Source organism: Zosterops lateralis, assembly GCF_965231275.1.
Source record: "Zosterops lateralis genome assembly, chromosome: 19".
NCBI classification, from domain to species: domain Eukaryota; kingdom Metazoa; phylum Chordata; class Aves; order Passeriformes; family Zosteropidae; genus Zosterops; species Zosterops lateralis.
The window spans coordinates 6,592,746-6,612,929 of record NC_139779.1 but is presented as its reverse complement, the minus strand read 5'-3'; the positions used below and the strand labels follow the sequence as shown (position 1 = coordinate 6,612,929).

The 20,184-nt window shown below is 44.0% G+C and overlaps 1 protein-coding gene across 5 annotated transcripts in view; it reads left to right on the top strand.

Moving 5' to 3' along the window:
• CUX1 (cut like homeobox 1) overlaps window positions 1-20,184 on the top strand; it is a 271,503-nt gene that overhangs the window by 215,986 nt on the left and 35,333 nt on the right. For 4 of the 5 annotated variants that reach the window (XM_083875167.1, XM_083875166.1, XM_083875165.1 and 1 more), the window contains 3 exons: window positions 7,978-8,280; window positions 12,500-12,688; window positions 17,496-17,760. The exons of the other annotated variant lie outside the window; for it this stretch is intronic. In XM_083875167.1, the coding sequence (XP_083731293.1) occupies window positions 7,978-8,280; window positions 12,500-12,688; window positions 17,496-17,760 (757 nt within the window). The remainder of the gene's footprint in view (window positions 1-7,977; window positions 8,281-12,499; window positions 12,689-17,495; window positions 17,761-20,184) is intronic. 5 annotated transcript variants of the gene reach the window in all.

Genomic DNA, 20,184 nt, shown 5'->3' with positions numbered 1-20,184 from the left:
TTTTTTTAATTGGTTAAGGGTGATCTGTAAAACCAAAAATTATAAGTTACTTTTCAATGGCAAGATTTCACTTTTGGCTCAGGAATCATAGAATCATAGGATGATTTGGGGCTGTTGGCCTGACCTGGGCATTGCTCTGATGTTTTCAACTGTGTGTCTAAATCTATCTAAAAAATTCTTAAGTTTCCCCTATTTTTTTCCGTGTTTTTTTGTAAAGTAGTGCTTATGGTTACAGAGGCCTCATCTTCCCCTCAGGCTATTGCAAAAATGCCCCTTAATTCTTCTCCTCTGAGGGTTTTCTCCCGGGGTGTGGTTGTGTCAGGGTGTGTCTGCCCCAAAGTCAGATCTCAGGACAAATTGCACTTGAACTGATTGACTCCAGTAGTATCTTCCTGCACAAAATTGCAGACATCCTTTGGAGCAGTCTGTACTCTCTAGTCCTCCTGACTCAGTGGAAATCTGATGGTTTCACTTTATGTAGCCTTTAAAATAGGTCTTGGGGTAGCTTTGGGCACAACAGGGGGATTTCTAGAACTCTGAGGCATTTGTGGCTGCAGGTTTGTTGAAGGGAGAATTAGTTGCCCAACTTCTCCAAGTACTTTTAAACATCCAGCTGTAAATCTCTCCTCATGAGTATATCACCACTTCCCATCTTACATGCTCTTTTCTCAACTTCATCTGGTTTCTCCAGCTCCTTCTGCTTTCCAGACCTGAAAACACATCTTTTAATAGAGTTGCAAAGCTAAAACAATTATTGAAAATACAAGTTAAGTTGCAGCAATACCATCTAATCTTTCAGCAATACTCAAAAGCAGATTTTTTTCAGGTAATTTTAACATCTACCCTGATTATTCAGTTTTATGTACTCCTGACACTTAAACATATACTCATATGCAGAGTGGGAACCTTTTTTTTTCTATTGCCTCAGTAACTGCAGAGTTAACCAAAGCTGGTTCCTCCCCTTTCCATGCAGACACACACACATCTGCACACTTTCCTAAAGGGCTTTTTCCTTTGATCCCTCCCCCATCCACATAAAATTTCCCTCTGAGCCAAGACCCAGAATAACATTTTCCCCAAAGTTACAACATTTGTGAAGCAAACAAACAAACAAATTCTCCACAGTCAGAGTGGTGGCAGCTCCAGTGAGTGCTCACAACTCCAACTGCACGTGCCTACGTATCTGACATCATTATACATGCAAACTGCGGGGAGCTTTGTGCACTCCCTACACAGAACTGGGGGAGTTCATAACTGTAGGGAGGATCATATTTTCATGAGCCACATTAATTTGTAAATTGTGACTGGGCAAGGTTCATTCACTCAAGAGTAAATCCACCAAAAACGCTACCTGGGAGAAGGCGCTTTCACACATATTTGCTTTAATTAGTCAGAAGAGGGATGTGTTGCAGTGTTCTCCCACAAGTGCTGCACAGCTTTATTATGTAGTTCAGGCTTGTGCTGCACCCACTGTTAGTGAGGAGAGCTGCTATTATGGTGCTTTAAAAGATTAAGTCTAGAATGCTAATTTCTTCTCCTCCCTGGAAGTGTCCAAGGCCAGGTTGGAAGGCATTTGGAGCAACCTGAGATAGTGGAAGGTGTCCCTGCTCATAGCAGGGGGTGGAACCAGAGGAGATTTAAGGTCCCTCCCCACCCAAATCATTCTGGGATTCTCTGGTAAGACCCTGCAAAGGCAGCCATAGCTAAAGGTAAAATCAAATAGAAGACTGGAGGGAAGAAATCTCTCCCTGAAATTTTCAGACTGAATACCAGGGTTGTCCTGGGGATGTTGATCAGCTGTGTGTGATCAGGTCCTGATTCTCAGGGCAGCATTCACCACAGTTTGGTCTACAAATTAGATAGATTGAGCAGCCTCATCATCGGGGAAGCAGAAACTAATCCAGTCCCAGTGTGAGACACTTTGATCTCAGGCAACCTGCCAGGCCTGTTGTTGTCCATTAACTCATCTACATGAGGAGGTAAATGCAGCCCTGAAGTAGCAAATGCTCTTTTAAGAGGTTGCTGAGAAATCTCCTGCCCACATTTGTCTGCTTTCCTCTTGCCCAGTGATGTGCAAGATTTGGGAGTGAGCAGGGCCCGGGATGCTCCCACAGGATGTGCCTGTTCCCCCCAGTTCCTCAGGAAGCAGCTTGGACTAGTTAGGCAGAAACCTGCAGCCCAAGCTTTGGACAGTGGGAAAAGTGGTGCATCAAAGCAAGAGGCAGTGAAATCATGTTTGGGTTCTCATCGGAATGTCACAGAGTACCCTGTCATTTTGTTTTAGCAACTTGTCCTTCCAAATGCGCAGTTCGCCTTATGGCATGCCAGCAGTAAAAATGTCACTTACAATAATTACTTTTTGGTGAAAATGCTTGCTGACTTCCTACCTTCAAGCTGTTTTTTACACAGTGGGGAGATAATAAGAAATGACTTTATCCTGACTGCTCAAATGAACACTAAATGGAATTTAGGTTATTATTACTGCAGATAGAGGACTGTGTATTGAAATTTAAATAGTGGATCAGATAAACTACAGAGATTTGTCTCTGAAAATTATAGTGGATCCATTTTTTCAATCCACTTCGCTCTGAAACTTAAGGCAGCTGTTGTCTGCCTGCTGTCTTTAGAATATAATATTTTTCATAATCCTTTTAGAGGCCCCTGAATACCTTCTGTGTTTTGCATGGTCTTCCTCAACTTCACCATGTTCTGTGCCTCGTTCCCCATGGGTCCTTTTGCAGTTTATTAGCTAAGCCTGTGTTAGCAGCAGGGATTGGACAGGTTACTCTCCCAGCAGCTCCAGGAGCACTGGGTGTCTCTGAGGTGTGCGGAGGAGAGACTGAGAGCAGCCTTGTGATTCAGCAGGCTCCAGGATTCAGAGGCTCTTGTTCAAATCTCTGAACTTTGGATTTGCAAGTGGATGCAAAGTCAGTTTGCTGTCAGAAGCAAAAGCAGCAAACCTGCAGCTCTCAAAATGCATAGGAGAAGCTGCAGTGGAGGAATCTGTCTGTGCTGGCAGACGTGATGCCTCTGGGACTGGGGAAACCTTCTCTGTGTCTCAACACTGCTCCGTCATCTGAATCCCTCCTTGGAGGAGATACATCCAGCCCTGGTGTCAGCTCCTGTAGATGTCTCAGAGCTTCTGGGGAGCTTGGAGCAGGTGGCACCTGCAGGTCTTTGCATCTGAGATGTCCTGAGCTTCAGAAGGAGCCTCCAGCTGAGGAGTGCTGTGGATCTGAGCTGTGCTTCAGCACAGAGGGGCCTGTTGGATGCGCCCTGTGGGCTTGGGAAGAGTTCCTAGACATCACAGAATTGGTCCCTCTGGAGCAGTGCCCTGCAGTTTTGAATGTCCCTGAGTTCCTGCAGACCTGGTGATGCTCAGGAGAGCTGCAGGAGAGGAGCCCTGCACAGCTTGAGATTCCTTACGCACTGCAGGGACTCTGCCACATGGCGGAACATCAGCAGACCTTGCAGAGGGAGGAGTCAGGCTGAGACTGTGTCTGGGAAGTGATTTGCAGATTATCAGTGGGATAGTCAAGCAACTGAACTCCCAGGATCCAATACTGGGGACCTGACCCCCAGCATCGGGTGGGAAGTCTTGGAGAAGAATAAAAAAGTCTGGAGTTCAGGAAAACCACCTGCGATCAATGGACTGAGACCAGAACTCTTGATTACAGATATTTTCCAAATGTTCCTCATTTTCTGAAACACTGCCATGGCAGATGCTATGGGGAAGGTATAGGGATGGATGGGACCAGAGCAGCATTTGGATTCATCCATTGTGCCAAGGGATGCAAGACCACAAAAGATTTTTTCCTGTGTTTGTGTAATTAAGGCAGGGTTAGTTTGTTATGGTTCTCAACCAGGTTTGTAAAATACTCAGACTCCAGACCTATTTGTTGAATTGTTTACAAAGTTAATTTCTTACAGAATAGCTACTAAGGGATGGGGAGGGAAAGGGCTGTGATGATGGTTTGGAGTTTTGTTGCAGTTAGATGGTCATTCAAGCAGCAATTTTATATTGAGAAAATGGCATTTTAAAAGAAAAAAGGAGATATTTGCGTAACATTGACTTTGTTTCCACTGATTAATACATCTTTATTTTAGACTGTGCATTCCTCTCTAATATTGTAGGAAAAAACAGAAGGGAAGAATTTCCTGACTTAAATCCTGTGTGCTCTTCCAGGAGTGAGTGTCCCCAAGCAGGGATATCTGTGCTGGCAGACTGAATCAGGTGTATTTGTCTTTCTGGAGACACATTTGCCTCCAAAGCCTGGAAGCTCCCCTTCAGTGCACAGGCATCACTCTCTGTGAGCTGTGTTAGCAGCTGTGGAATAGCCAGCGTTGCTCTTTGGTTCTCTTCATGTCTTGGCCATGAATGGGGCCCAGTTCCACTTGCCAAACATTTCAGTTTGCTGGCCCATTTCTGCAGACATCACTCCTAGTGGCTGATTTGTATTTTTGATTATTATTTTCTATGCTGCTTATTTGAATGTGCTCCTTAAAATCACTTGGAAGGGCTTAACCTCCCTATACCCCTGTATTTTGAATTAATAATGTAAAAAGTGCTGGTAGAACCTTTGGTCTTTCATGACTCAGTTTTACTTACATCTTCAACAGTTTGGATGATTTAAGTGCATTTATGGTGTCTTTGGGTGTTTAATGGTATTTGTCAACACCAGCCTGTAATTGTGCACAAGTTACATGGTTTTTTTTATAATTTAAAACTGGCATTTTAAGCTGTGTCTTCATCACACGTGGGCTCTAATGGTCACCATCTTCCCATAAAGTCATTTTTGGGGACACCCTGTTTCCCCCAGCCTCTGTACAGCTCAGGGCACTACTGATGTCTTTGGCTACCTGAAAGTTAAAAATTTCCCAGGTTCTGCAATGACCTTGTCACTGGTGATGCTCTTGATCTCTCCAGCTCTTCCAGCACCTCATTTTTGAAACTTTGGAGCTTTGACTTCACATCTTAAATGGCTGGCAGGCTGTTGGAAAGCAAACCCCTTTGGTATAGCAAAGTTTACCTGGAATTTATTGAAGTAATTTCATCAATAAATGGTGGCCGTGGAGTTTGCAGGTTGTTCTGTAATGCAGTTTTATTTTTATATTGACAAAATGGTCCTTTCCTCCTTAAACACAAATGTGAAAACATCCAGTGAATATTGCTTTTAAGAAATGGGATTGCTCTTAAGTTAGTGTTATTCTTCAGAGCAGTGTGGGGTTAAAAAAGCAGGGCAGGTTTTAAAGAAATAAGCTTTCAATGTATTGTTTTCATTGGAAACGTTCAATTGCTGCTTCGGAAATCTTAATGTATATTTTTCAGATATCCTGAATTTGTGTCTTTGTCTTGTGAGGAACTTGAGAGAAATGAATACAGCCAAATTATTTCATAAAACATGTGAAATGGCTGTGGATTGACAGTTAAATCTGGAATACTGAATACAGTCAATTTTCCCCTTTGTTCTGTCAGCAGTCACTTGTACTCTAAATGTCTATTTAATTTTTTAAGTAGATTAACGGGAAATGATTGCATTATTTGATTATTGAATTTACTTTCCCAAATAATGGATCTTTCCCTCAAATATTTATGTGATCTTGAAAATGCTTTTCCAGAAGGGAAAAATGCTAAAAATGAATGGGGAACATATTTTGAGTTATTTGTAGTACGTGTACATAATGCCTCGCCTGAAATCACTGTACACTTGCCTTTTGGTGGGGAAAAAAAGCAGTTTGTCATCTGTACTGCCTTCCAAAATTAGATTCAGATAATCCCACCTTTTGGAGTAAATGAGCAGCAGATTGGTCTTAAAAAATGAAATTCAAGTAAGCTCTTGGTAAGTGATATAAAAAATAAATAAGCTAATATGGGAGCACCAGAGAGCATCTCAGTGATAGATGATAACACAGATTACCTTTGTTGTGCTCGTAATTAGGCTGGGCAGGGAAAGCAGAGAGAGAAGGAGGCATTAGGAAAAATGCTTTTGTTCAGTCCTGTGTGGTTGGGTTTGGTTTGGTTTTTGGTTTGGTTTTTGGTGGTTTTTTCATTATTATTATTTTGTCCTTTTTTTCCCCCCTGTGCTCCCTGTGTGCATGTGGCTCACCGTGCACGGATGAGGAATTGTATAGGAAATTTGCAGCTGCTCTAGTTATTCAGTAAGATTTGTATAAGCTGGCACAAGGGACAAAATTAGAGGGAAGTTGAACGAGTGCCGTGCAGTTTATTAGCCAGGCAGCCATAATTTTGACCTTGCTGTGGGTTAAAGGACACAGACCTGAGAAGAAATCTGTTTATCATGTAGGGAATTCATGCCATCCCTGACAGTGTACAGTGAACAAGATGGATGATCTGCCAAATTGGTCCCTCGCATGGGTGAATCAGGGCAAATTTACAGTACCATTCCTTTGCTGCTCCTGATACAGAAATAACATTTCCCAGGGATTCTGTTCGGTTGTATGATGACCCAGGGTGAGCAGAGAGAAGAAATAGGATTTGTAGGATCCCCCTTTACCTTGAAGATTTACATGCACCTCCCTTCCCTTTCTGTCTGCCTCTTTTGCATCTCACATAAAGCACTAAGGAAAAAGTCAGATTTTTAGGTTTGAGAGAACAACTTCGAGTGAGTGTCAGGGAAGCTCTTGAATGCAGCATGGGAAAGCTCCCAGGACCACAACAGACACCGTTGTCCTCTGCACTCTGCTCCATTTAGGCCTGACTTTTCCTGGAACAATATTTTCCTTCAGCATTTGGGATATGTTCTCCTGCTGCACAGGCTTTGTGCTCTGCAATGATCTGACAATATTCTGGATAACAAACTCAAAAACCATTGAGGTTTTTCTGGCAGCCATTGCCTGATGGGACCTGAGGATCCTCTGTGGTGGCAGCACAGGGCTCAGAAAACTCCAGGTTCTGTTGGAGGGACTGGGTTTGGATGGGGTCTGGCCTCCTCCTTGTGCAGCCGAGAGCTCTTTCAGCTTCCTCCAGACAGCTTGGAGCCAAACCCAGGGGTGTATGAGGCTGGAATCATTAACCCTGCCAAGAAATGGGTGGGAGACAGCAAGGAGGAGGAAGCAGCCCCACAGAAATGGGAAAAACTGGATGGAGAAATCTCCTGTGCTCCTTATCTCCTGAATTATTCTTGTAAACCACGTTGCCTGTGTGTTGTTTCTTTAAAGAAGGTTCAGCCTGTACCCTCAGATGTCTGGAATCTCTGAATAAGCTCAGTCAGTACGTTCTGTGAGAGAGAAATTTATTGGGGGAAAACAACATTTTGTACAGAACCTATTGTTGTTGGCAAATTAACAGACTGGGAAAGCTTTCTTTGAAACCAAGTGTCACAATAACAGATTTGGGTGTCTCCTGATCCACTCACTATCTTTATGTTGGATTCTCAAACACTTTAATTAATACAACATAATTACAAACTGTATTTTAATCTTGTTATTTCTGGACAAAGAGAATTGCAAAAAAGTGATGTGTGTGATAAGAAACAAAATGAAATCAATAACACTCTCAAGATAGAGCATTGTATCAGTTGTAGAAAATCCCTCATGGACAGAACAAAATAGTGGCTGAGTGAGTTTCTTTACAAGTCACAGAAGGGGGTTTAAACCAGTCTAGAATGGGAGCTTTAAAACCATCCTTATATAAAAATATTGTGGCAGGCAAAACTGAGATTGCCTGCCCAAGGAAATTGCATGCAAACTTACGGACTATTGCACTTCAGTTTTTCCTGATTTTTATTTGTATTTGTACATCTTGTCTGTATAAGAAATCAGAGACGACTCAAGATAAAATTAGAAAATAATTCTTGTTTTTAAAAAGAAGCTTTTTAGCAAGTAACATTTTGCATACTTAGGCATTTCTTGAAGTAGGTAGAATATAAATGAGGAGGAAAGTTAAATATCCTGCAATCAAAACATTACAATTATGCTAAAGTGGGGACTTTTTTCTCTTTTTTTTTTTAATTGCAGAAAGTACTCCAAAGACTTCTGCCAGTTGCAGTCCTGCTCCTGAATCTCCCATGAGTTCCAGTGAATCAGTGAAAAGCCTGACTGAGTTGGTACAGCAGCCCTGTCCCGCCATAGAGACGAGTAAGGACAGCAAATCCCAGGATTCCAGCGAGCCACCTGCATCTGAATCCCAATCCACGACCCCTCTGCCACTCTCAGGCCACTCAGCACTCAGCATCCAGGAGCTGGTGGCCATGTCCCCTGAGCTGGACACCTATGGCATCACCAAGAGGGTCAAGGAAGTGCTCACAGACAACAATCTTGGTAAATTGCTTTATTTTCATTTCCTTGACCAATATCGTGTGTAAGTGTTCCTGCTTTTGTTGATGGCTACTGTAGATGAGAATGCCTGGCTTTGACTCTGGCCTAAGCTTTAATTTGCTAAAAAAGAAAAGATACCTAATTTTTCTAAACGGGTTAGAAAGCTCCTTTCAGATTGTCACACTCCACTTCAAATGTCATCACACCGTTGTTTCTTCCTAAGCTCTGCTCCTGGCACAGCAGCCAGATACTGGTCCCACCTCCCAAAACAGAGTCCAGCAGGCTGTCAGGAGCCCCAGAACCAGTCAGATCTCCCTTTGGGAAAGGCTGTTTCCCCCACACTTGCAAATTCCAGCCCCATTTTGGGTGAAGGAGAGGAGCCCAGTGTGGTTGGAGAGGCAGGTGCACCACAAGCAGGAGCACAGTGTCCCTGCAGGGCTGGGAGGAAAAATCCAGACTCAGCTGAGGTTTAGATGAGCCTGAGATAAGTGTACAGGGCCACTCAGTTAATTCTGCTTAGAGATGTGCAAAGCTGAGGCTGCCTTTGCCTACAGATGGGTTTTTGGCTGTTGAATTCAGTGTCAGGACTGTTTGGAATAGTCACTGGGAATAACCTGATGGGAGTGTGGGAAATCCACATTAATGCTGTCACTATGCCTCTAAATCACTGGTTCTTCATGTCTTTAACCCTTGCTTCCTTCACAAGGCTTTGGGAAATGTTTCTGGGATCCTTTGAGGGCTCTGGCAGGAGGGCAGTAAGGCTGGCCCAGTGTTAGCTGCTCCTGCTTCTGGGTCTTAGCAAGGGATTCATCCCACCTGCATTAGATGTTCAGGGGAATGTCTGGTGCTCTCCACAAGTACCAGTTTCTCTTCCTTCACTACGAACAGGACCAAAAGTTTAGATTTAGACTGATGATGTTACTTATGTGAGAAGGATTTTATTCTTATCATCTGAAAATGATGACTGTAAAAGTAAAAACGCCTCTGTTTTAGAATGTGAGGAAGCCTTTTTTCATTTAGACACAGAATAACATCTCATTGTCTTTAAAAAAAATTAAGGGAGAAAAATACTGGGATGGGGGAGGTCCCAAGTTCTCATTTAACATAATTTTGGGGGAAAAAAAGAAAATGGCCCTGCTCACTGACATACCCTGAATGAGATTGTGTTCCACTGAGCCCAGCAGAATTCCTTGCCCATGCATTTGGCTTGGGCAGATGGTGGTTGCTTGTTCAGTGGAGATAACAGAAAGTCCCAAATCCTGGTATGGGTTTGCAGATCCAGGCCCCTGGTTTTTGGGCAATATACTGTTGAGTTCTCTACCTGCTCTGGTGCTCCAGAGAGGTTTTTAAAAAAAAAAAAAAAAAAAAAAAAAAAAAAAAGTATTTTTGTTTACATTTGCTTTGATGCCATTTTTACTTAGTCTTTTTTATTTCCCATGATTTTTGTTTTCCTACAGTGTGGCTGACAAGCCTAAAAAGCAGCAGAAGAGCCAGAAAATGTGCCCCAAACTCTGCATTAGGTGTGGAACCAGTTTCAATATCTCCTTTTGTGCCCTCAGTGTGCTAATGCACCAGGTTTTCTGGTGCACAGGGTTTCTCTGGTTTAGGCCACTGGGCCTTATGAACCTGTCATAGGCAACTGGTGGTGGCTGAGGTGTCCCAGTGTCACCAGCCAGTAAAGACCACAGTTGTACAAAACAATTCAGAGTGAGTCTGGGGAATGGCTTCAAAGTAAAACAGAGCAGGTTCAGATGGGATTTTTGGAAGGAATTTTTCCCTGTGAGGGTGGGGAAGTCCCAGCACAGGTTGCCCAGAGAAGCTGTGGCTGCTCCATCCCTGGAAATGTCCAAGGCCAGGTTGGACAGGGCTTGGAGCAACCTGGGAGGGTGGAAGGTGTTCCTTTCACCAGGAGTTGGAACTGGGGGATCTTCAAGGTCCCTTCCAACCCAAGCCATTCTCTGAAGGTTCAGTGGCTTCAGCACACGATGCTGGCAGTGTTCACACTGAGATGCTGCTGATGTTCTGAGCCCCAAAATCAGAGTATCCCCAGTGGTTCCCTGCTGGGCTACACAGAGGGAAGCAGATACACTCAGCTGTTTGAGGATAGGGGATATTGGGCATTTGGTAGGAAGGGTCAAGACCATCCATGAAACCCACACAGTTTTGTCCATTAGGATCTACATCAGTGGGAACAGGCACAACGGATGGGGAGGAGTTTTAGGAAACCTGTGCTTAAAAATATTCCTGTTACTGATAGTGCTCTGATGAAGACAGAGCGTGATACACCTGCTACCTCCTAAGGATGATTTCTGACACCTTCCCCTTTAGCTTGGGAGCCTTTCAGGTGTTTTCTGCTGTCCTGCCATATCCTGACATAAAATAAACAACACAAACATCTTTAGCTTTGTTCTTAACACCTAGAGAACATGATGTTACCTCCTTCCACATTTGCATTTTTAATTTTTAGGCTGTAGTTTGAGGTTCATTTCCTTCAGCAGCACTGCCAGCACTGCTCATTCCCAACCCTTTTGCAAATCTGTGCCCCTATTCCTGTTCACGTGGCAACACAATAACAGATTTTTAAACTAACTGTGTTATCTTGCTAGTAGCTGGCAGGTTTACAGGGAAATGGATGAGGCCTTGCTGATGTTTTTAAATACAAACAGGGAGCAGGTTACCCCAGCACTACATGTGATAAAAACATGAAGATAAAATTGATAAAATTTCCCCTGAATTACCTCCTTTGTCTGATTTTCCTGATATTGAGGGTAGGGGAAAATCACTTATTACTCAGGAACTTGAGTGAATTCTGAATGTAGGTTCCTCTTCAGTCTGTAAAGAACTGTTTTTAGGGTTAGTTTTACAGCTTATTAGCAGAGCATCATGTTAAGCCCTGTTCTCTCTTCCCCTCTCTGCCTCTCATTATCTCAGCTGCTTCCTCTGAAAGCTTTGCAAACTCACCTGCCCCACGTATCTGAATGGGATGTTCTAAAAGCCACCAGGGCAAAAGTCTTGGGATGTTTTTAAAGAGAAGGAGAAGGGGAATCTTGGAGGGGATGGGTCTGTAGGGCAGATATTTGCCATGAGCTGTGTCAGGGTTAGGAAAGGCTGTGAAGGCAAGAGCTGGTGGTGCTTTTGCAGGTGTGGGTTTGTCCTGCAGAGCTGTGGGGTCAGCAGCCCATTGTCCCTTAGGGATCTGTTGGTCACCACTGGCTACAATGCTGGGATGCAAAGGGTGAATGTTCTGTTGTGTGTTAGTGAGGGCACTCAAAAGCTGCAGATCAGACACAAGACTCTGAGGCCCAAATTTGGGGTTGATGGAAAGATCTTTGGGTTACCTTGAGATCCCATGACAGCAGCACTTGTATCTTAAATCTTGATGACTCAGATGACTCCAGGCTCTCTCCTGCAGCAGAAGTTGGTATCAAGGCAGTGCAGCTCAGGAAGAACACTGAAGTGAAGGGGGTTAGAAAACCAGCTCTGTGGTTGGGTTTGAGCTGCACAGGCATTTTCCCCAGTCCTTGATAAGTTAGACCTTTCCCATATAAAATCATTGTCAGCAATGCACATATGAACACTGGAAAGCATTTGCAGATTTTACTCAGCCAGATGACAGCATTTTGTAAGAGAACTAAAATTAAGTAATCTTAATTAGAAATACTGTAGAGATTGGAAACCAAAAATTGTACTGCAAATTCTAATTCTCTAGTGGGTAAGGCACAGTTAGATGCCCACAGATAGTACAGCACAGAAATTCCATACATGTTTCTGTGAGGACATTTATATGGCCATTGCTGAAGGGGGAGATTGCATTCCTCTTGGTTCACTGATTTCTGGAAATGTTTGGATTGCCCTGTTGGAACAAAGCTGTGGCACTGCCCTCCTGCACAAGAGCTCAGCAGCCTCACTGCTCTCACTAGTTGCCTACTTAGCTAGAAGTTCAGTTTATTTTTCCTCTCCTAATTTTATTTTTTGCACACCGTTTCACTGTAAGGTCCCGCTCCCCAAATGTGTCAAACTCCTCCCTTTATCCCAGGCAGATCCTGAGGATTAAACCAAAGCTCAATATTTACCCTTATAGTGGGGGGCAGAGCATTTATTCTCCTAAATATCTCTTCTGGGTTGTGGAGCAGTCCTGAAGTAAGAATAATTGAGGAATGATCTCGTGTTCTTTCCCGTGCCTCAGCTGAGTGAATTCATGCACTTCTCAATTTTGCATTAGGTCAGCGTTTGTTCGGGGAGACAATCCTGGGGCTGACACAAGGCTCTGTCTCAGACCTGCTGGCTCGCCCCAAGCCCTGGCACAAGCTGAGCCTGAAGGGGAGGGAGCCCTTTGTCCGCATGCAGCTGTGGCTCAACGACCCCAACAACGTGGAGAAGCTGATGGATATGAAGCGCATGGAGAAAAAAGGTAACGGGCAGCAGAGTGCTGACTCACCCCTTCTGCTCTTCCCAACATCAGCCTGGCTTTTATAACCCTCCATAAATAGTGGAGAGGCAGCATTGATCCACTCTTAGGAGGGTTATGCAAAAGGACTTCATGACAGCTTTTTTTGTAGCTTTTATTTGATGCTTGCTCAAGCAGATAGGTCCCAAAGTAAAAAGAAAACAAGCACACAACAAAAAGCCAACCTCAAACCCTAAATATTCACCAGCTGCTGGGGAATCATTGCTGTTTTCTCCTATAGATTAATTACTGAGGCCCTGATGTATCACTGATAACTTGCCTTACCAAATGAGAAATGTGAGTTTGGGAGCTGGCTTTGGGTTATTAGTTAATAGTTCTGCAACTGGTCACAGATGTTGGGCTGGAAGAACTGTGCATTGATTCCTGGGAAAGCTCCTTGCCAGTCCTGCACTGATGGTTGCTGAGAGGAGAGAAAAATGCATCCTTTATTACAGGGTATTGCAGAATAATGATATTTGTAGCCTTTATAGGGAGGGGGAAGGTGATTGTGTTAATACAATAAAATTTGTGTGTTATGTTCACATAAAACAGGGTCATGGGGATGGACCTGTGAATGGTCTGAGTTGTTACTGGGTTTTTTAGCAGGGAGTAGATCCTGGAAATCTACCCAGCTCTCTCCATTTAAAATTCATCACTAAAACCCAGTGGTTATTCAGAGCCCTGTTTTCAGTATGTTTGTGTGATTTTACAAGAGAGGCTCGTGGGCTGCCATTATCAGCAGTTAACTAATTAATGATATATACATCTCTGGAGCTACCCCTTAATGATATTAGCACAGACATCATTAATCGTGTACACTGAAAGCTGTGCTGTTGACTGATGTTCTGAAAGCATTTACACATTTGATCAAGAACTTGGTGATTATATTTAAAATTGCAGTGAGGGAGCTTCTGGGAAAATTATAGTCTTGCAGGCTTTTAAGAAGAAATTCAAACCCTTGTCACAGAAACCAGTATAATATAAAGCAGTGCAGTATCTTAGCACAAATCGTGTATGATCTTCCATGGGGAGTAAAATCCACTTGGGTTTCCCACTTACAACTGTAAACCAAAGGGAATCATGAGGGTTTTTGCTGTATTAGAAACATGGCAGGAATAAAATTGTCAACGAGCTGGGTTTTTATAGCCTCACAGAGAATATTGCCCATAATGCAGCAAAGTAAAATAAAAATAATTTAAAAGTAGTACTGACAATATCCTTTCAGAACTATTTTCTAAACTGGATTCTTATCAAACAGTGAGCGATACATATGGTCTGTAGATGGCATCTGAATAGAGATAAGGCCATAAATCATTGAGACTCTGCACTGAGCTCTGAACTGTGCAAGTGCTCTCCTCAGAGCAGAGCAGAGCAGTCTAAAGTGAATTCAGCTCTGTATTTTCTGCAAAATCCTTTCATGCAGGTAAGGATCCTGTGATTTAACCTTTTAAATCGCTCCAGAGCCACATTAAGAATTTAACTTTCCCTTCAGCTAATGTCAGTTAAAGAACAATGCGACTGGGTCTGCTTCCAGTGAAACATTATTATCAATTATTTCTCTGCCACATTTTATTAAGGGAGTAAATTAATAATTATGATAAAGGTGAGCTGCATATCTCCTTTTTTTTCTTCTGTTCCGCCAGTCTGAAGTTTGTGCTATAAATATCCCTTTGAAGAGATTCTGAAAATTTTTAATGTACATTTAACCAACCTCTTTGGAGGGAGCTGGGGGTTCATGCTCACCAGGCTGAGACATTCTGCGCACCTTTCCTGCCTTGGAAGAGTTCATTCCTCTTATAACCTCCAGGGTGTTGGGCTGCTGGAGCATCACACTCCTCACAGAACAGCACTGCTGTCAGAAGAAAATTGAATTCCCTTTATTTCCCCATTATTTCACTTTTTAATAATCTTGTTCAATACCACATGAGATAAAAATTATATTAAAAGGGGTTCTGTTCTATCTCTTGGGGCAGCTGTGCAATGATGTCTGTGGCATCCATTGCTGGGCACATGCTGGGGACTCTTCCCAGAGGGACACGTGGGTGCTGTGGGGAAAAAGTGTAACTCAGTCAGCCTCAGACCCACAGCCAGACCTTTGCCCAAATTACAGCTGGGTTTCTTTTTTTTCATTTGTCACAAAAATCAAACTTCTCCAAAAATTAAGTGTTTGCGACTTGGATTCCAGTTTGAGCCTTGCTGTCATTGCAAATGCGCTGAATGATCTCCTTGCATTGTCTACACGCAGCACAGATGTTTAAAAATAAAAATTAAAATGGAAAAGCTTGTAAAAATGTCATCTAATTTCTCAGAGACCAGCATTAAAGCCTGAAGTCTGAGTCCTAATTCTGCCTTTGGCCCAGTGGAAATTTGTTCTGATAATAGATTATCCTCCAGAAAACAATTCCTCTGACAGAACAGTGGGACATCCTCCTCTTTATTTGTATTTTAATGAAATATATACTTTTATATAATTTGTTCCATTCACATGAGAGCAACCCAGCTCAGCCAGTGCACCTTTTGTGATACCAGCGTGAGGTTATAGGAGCAGAGGAAGGAATAACATTTTTCCCAAGCTCTCACAGCTCCGGATTGTCCTTTGCTGTTTAAGACAGGAGCTCTGCCCTGCCAGAAATCGCATCCTTTGGAGGGCAGACAAAGGGAAATCCAGTCCATCCTGGTCCCTGAAACTCTAATTAGAGGTGGTCTGAGCACCTTTCACATCTCCCATGCCAGGTTCTGTTTCGTTTTGTGGCCTCCTTGAAGCTGCTGCCCTTTGCTGAGGAGATGGATGTTGTCCTCCAGCCTCTTGGTTCTGCTGTGCAAGGAAACAAGGGAGCCTTGGCTGTAGTTTGCATGTCAATGCAAGTTGGAAATAACATCCAGGAAGGAGTTTTGAGATTAAATACCTTATAGAAATATGAAATTATCTTGCTGCAATGATTAAGTCCATGGTTGAAGGTTGTAAGAGTTCCTGGAAGGCTGCAAAAATAAGGCCAATGGGTCACCTTGAAATAATGCAGATTTTTTTCAGTTTTACATCTGGCTGGAGCAACTTAAATAGGTGGATTTTTAGGGGAGATTTATTTTAAAAAAAAAAAAAAAAAAACAAAAAAAAAAACCACACTTTGTTTTTCATGGTTATTTCAAATGTGTGCAGGACTGTATCACGTCAGAGTGATGGATCACGAGCAACTCACGTTGTGTTCCATATCAGTGATCTTACACAGTAGGCAATCCACAGGTAATCTGTCATATTCAGGAAAAACAAAATGTGGGCCATGCAGATACCCCCAAAGGTTACAGAGAGTGTTCAGAATTCACTTCCATAATAGTAAAGCCACAGTGCCAAAGGTCCCACTGGAGGCACCATGGAGAGGGCAGGGTGCTGGAACCCACTGGAGCCAGAAAACCCAGCCAGTCCTGGAGGGAGCCCTGCCAGGAGACATTGACTGAGGTTTGAACACTGCAGTTTATTTGATTGCACTGAATTTTTATTCATTGTGCAGCCTCAGCTGAGCTGTGGGGAGAGAAAAATTGAATTTTTGAAGAATTTGGTTGCTGACCAGTGTGACTGGCCCCTCAGTGTCCCTAGCTCCAACCAGAGCTCCTGGCTCCTGGAGATTTAATGTCCCCTGGATTGATGTCAGGCTGGTGTAATCTGGAACTTAATACCCGAGGTTATCGAATTGTAGCTCTGGAATACATAAACTCTTAAATATCTAGATGGTATTTAACAGGCCATTAAATATTTTATAGACAAGATTCATCTATATTTTCTGTTTTCAGCCCCCTCATTAGCAATGCTTGTGCATGATACTGCCAGGTGCAGTAAATCCCACCTCTCCATGCCCAGTGTAAATCAATCAAGCCAGTGACAGCCTTTGTTGGGACTCCTTCCTTGCAGAATTTGCCAGGATAATTCACTCCCAGTCAGGGAGGAAAGGCAGTGGCAGGATCACAGGCTCCTGCCATCAGCCTCACCGAGTCCATCAGTGCAGGGAGAGCTTTCTTTAAAGTGTCTGTGTTTTGGAAGGAGCTTTGTGTAGGGGAGGAGGGTGCTGGGGACTGGTTTTCTTTCATAACCTGTCACTGCCACAGCAGAGAGCTTGTAGGGAAAGGGAACAAACGCCTGATGGGTTGTTCAGCCCATCCCTGGCATCTCTGGGCTCCAGGCGCCATCGTGTGTTGGAGATGGTTTGGGAGGGCTGGGAATGCTGCAGCTCCACTTCCACAGTCGTGTTTGCCTTTATGTCAGAGACACCTCCGTGTACACCTGAAGTGTTTTAACCACCAAACCCCTTTCAGTCAAAATGGAACACAATTGTCCCAGTCAGGGCCTTATGTGGGAGTTCACTCCTCTTGAAGGAGCGAACCTGAAATGAGTCGTGTGAACTGAACCCTGTCATTCCTGTCCCACGTTCATTGTAAAGGCAGAAAACTCTGGCAGGTTTCCAGCTGATTTACCCTCTTTTCTGAGGGTAAACTCAGAGAAACTGAACCCTGTCATTCCTGTCCCACGTTCATTGTAAAGGCAGGAAACTCTGGCGGGTTTCCAGCTGATTTACCCTCTTCTCTCCTCTTTTTGCCTCTTGCATCCTCGCATTTGGTGTTCAGTGATGCCCCATCCCTCCCAGCAGCCCATCCTTACATCTCCCCCCTGCTTGTCCCCGTGTTGATCCCTCAGCTGGTGCATCCATCCACCCTGCACTTGTATCCAGCTGTGGCTGCACTTGTACCCAGCTGTGGCTGACCCTCTGTGCTTCCCTTGCAGCCTACATGAAGCGGCGGCACAGCTCCGTCAGCGACAGCCAGTCCTGCGAGTCCTCGTCCGCCGGCATCGACTACAGCCAGGGCGCCAGCCCCCAGCCCCAGCACCAGCTCAAGAAGCCCCGGGTGGTGCTGGCACCAGAGGAGAAAGAAGCTCTCAAACGAGCCTACCAGCAAAAGCCATACCCATCACCAAAAACCATTGAAGAACTGGCCACGCAGCTCAACTTGAAAACCAGCACCGTGATCAACTGGTTCCACAATTACAGGTGCGTGGCCTCCTGGGGGCCCTGCTCCCCAGGGATGTGTTGGCTTTGGCTTCTCTCAGCAGAGTGTGTGGGGTGATTGTGCAAAATAAGTGGCTTTGACAGCAGGGAGGTTCTCACTAACATGGTGCTAATGCTCCAGACTAATTTTAAGTCATCCCTGAGGAGCGGCAATGCTCACATATTGATGTAAGCAGTGCTGTTATACAGAAAGTCTGGCTTTTGGGGTGGGCGTGGATGTAGAGATGGCCACAGATGAATATTTATAAACCCCACTGCAGCAGGCCAGGCTGCTGTGTCTGACTCACATGTGCACACTCACAGACACGTGTTGGGTGTGTGGTGGGTGTTGGCACTGGGTGGGGGGTACTTGGAAATGTCCTTCACTGGATGCCATCAGAATTGCCCTGTTTTCGTTGTGTCATTTTCCTGCATCAGAAGATAAAGAGGATTTTCTTTTAGACTTTGAGTCACTGAGCTCTGAAAATAAGCACAGTGTTTGTGCTGTGTTTCTAGGAGGCTTCATGGAGTCCTGAAGGACAGAGAACCAATAACCCTGAAGTCAGATGTGGCCACAGAGAGGGGACTTGTAACACGGGCATCAAGTGCCAAGACAAGGGGGAATGGCTTTAGACAGCCAGAGGGCAGGGCTAGATAAGATATTGGGAAGGAATTGCTCCCTGTGAGGGTAGGGAGGCCCTGGCACAGGTTGTTCAGAGAAGCTGTGGCTGCCCCTGGATCCCTGGAAGTGTCCAAGGCCAGGTTGGACACTGGGGCTTGGAGCAGCCTGGGCTGCTGGACACCTGGGAAGGTGTCCCTGCCCGTGGCATAGAATGGAACAAGGTGAGCTTTTGGGTCCCTTCCAACCCAAACTATTCAAAAATTCTATTATTTATTTCATTGTTATGATTAAATCACTGAGTCTCACTGAAATAAAATCTGTTCAGTTCCTGTCTCATTTGAGGAGGAACCTTCTCCACATTTGAACCCCTGAAGTAGATTTTGGCCTGAAGACAGCAATAAAAAGAGACAAGGCTGGAATAGCACATAAGAATTATAAGGATTTGAATAAACACATTATCAGCTGTGCTTGAGATTGGAAGTCCTAATTAATGCAGCAGACTTTTCTCCAAGAAATTTGTGCTAATGAATATTGAACAGGTACAGTTAAGCTACCAGATTTAATACTATTCTGCTCCTACACTCAGAGCCAGTAGCGTTCCTAATTAGTCCAGATTGCTAAAACTTGTTTGTTTTTAAAAACTGCTAACATTTAAAGGGTAGGTTTTCACTTTGGCCCCTCTCAGCTTTTGCTGGGGAAGTTGCTGCAGCAAAAGCAGCAGAGTTTAATGAGCTATCTCCAAAATACTGTGCACAATAGTTAAATAATGTTTATAGTAAACAATACCAAATTTTTAAAAATCGAGTAATCATATTTACACTGAATTTCACTGCCTTGAATTCAGTACAGATGCAGCCTCTTTTCACCGCTCAGAGTCCTCCAAACGCAGGCCTCTTCCAATTCCCACTTGCAGGCAATTATACACAAGTTGGAGGGATGCCTATGGAAATATGTTCCCTTCGTCCTGACAGCAAAATGTGCTGTTCTCACTTGGGCAGACGAGCGCGGGAGCGCCGGTGGCAGGTGTCACCTCCCTCATTATCACCAGATCCCTGCCTGGGCGTGTGGTGATCACTGCCTTCAGCCCCACCTTCCCGGGGAGGAGGTGCTGACAGCTGGACACAGAAATCAAACCCTGCAAACAGGGAGCTGTGGGCAGCACTCAAGTCTGAGCATTGAGTGATCTGGGCTTGCTCCCAGATGTGCTGCTGGGACTCCAAGGCTTTCAAAAGCTGTTTCAAGCCTGTTTGGAGCCCTGTGTGCTCTGAGCACTGAAAAATCAAAGCACAGACCTATTTTTTGTTCCCCTTGACAATAACTTTCCTAGCTGTCATGCATGAATTTCTCTTAAATCATGTGTAAGGTGTTGCAGAAGAGGGACAGGTTCCATGTTCTGTGAGGGGAGCAGGGTCTGACTGTTCTGCAGCTCCTATGTTATAAGAAATGGGTGGTCTCTCTTTCAGTCTTCTCTAGGCCACACTTAACTTTATTTATCTCTTTCATACTCTCCCTCAGCAATTTCTTTTCCAAACTGATTTTTTTTTTATACAGAAGCAATTCCACATCTCAGACCATCTGCTTGTGCTTTAATAGTAATTTTTCTGTGGCTTTAGATAAGGGAGGGCACAGATTTGGACAAGTTTGTCTTGCTGTCTCTTGGGAATCCTGTTGCAGTGATGCTTTTCTTTTCAGATTCAGCCCAAATCTCACTTTCCAAAGGTGGTTGCTACAGCAGGATCTACCTTTATATTCACCAGATGGAAAGTCAGCATTAGCATTTATTTCCTGCAGCAAAAAGAAATGCT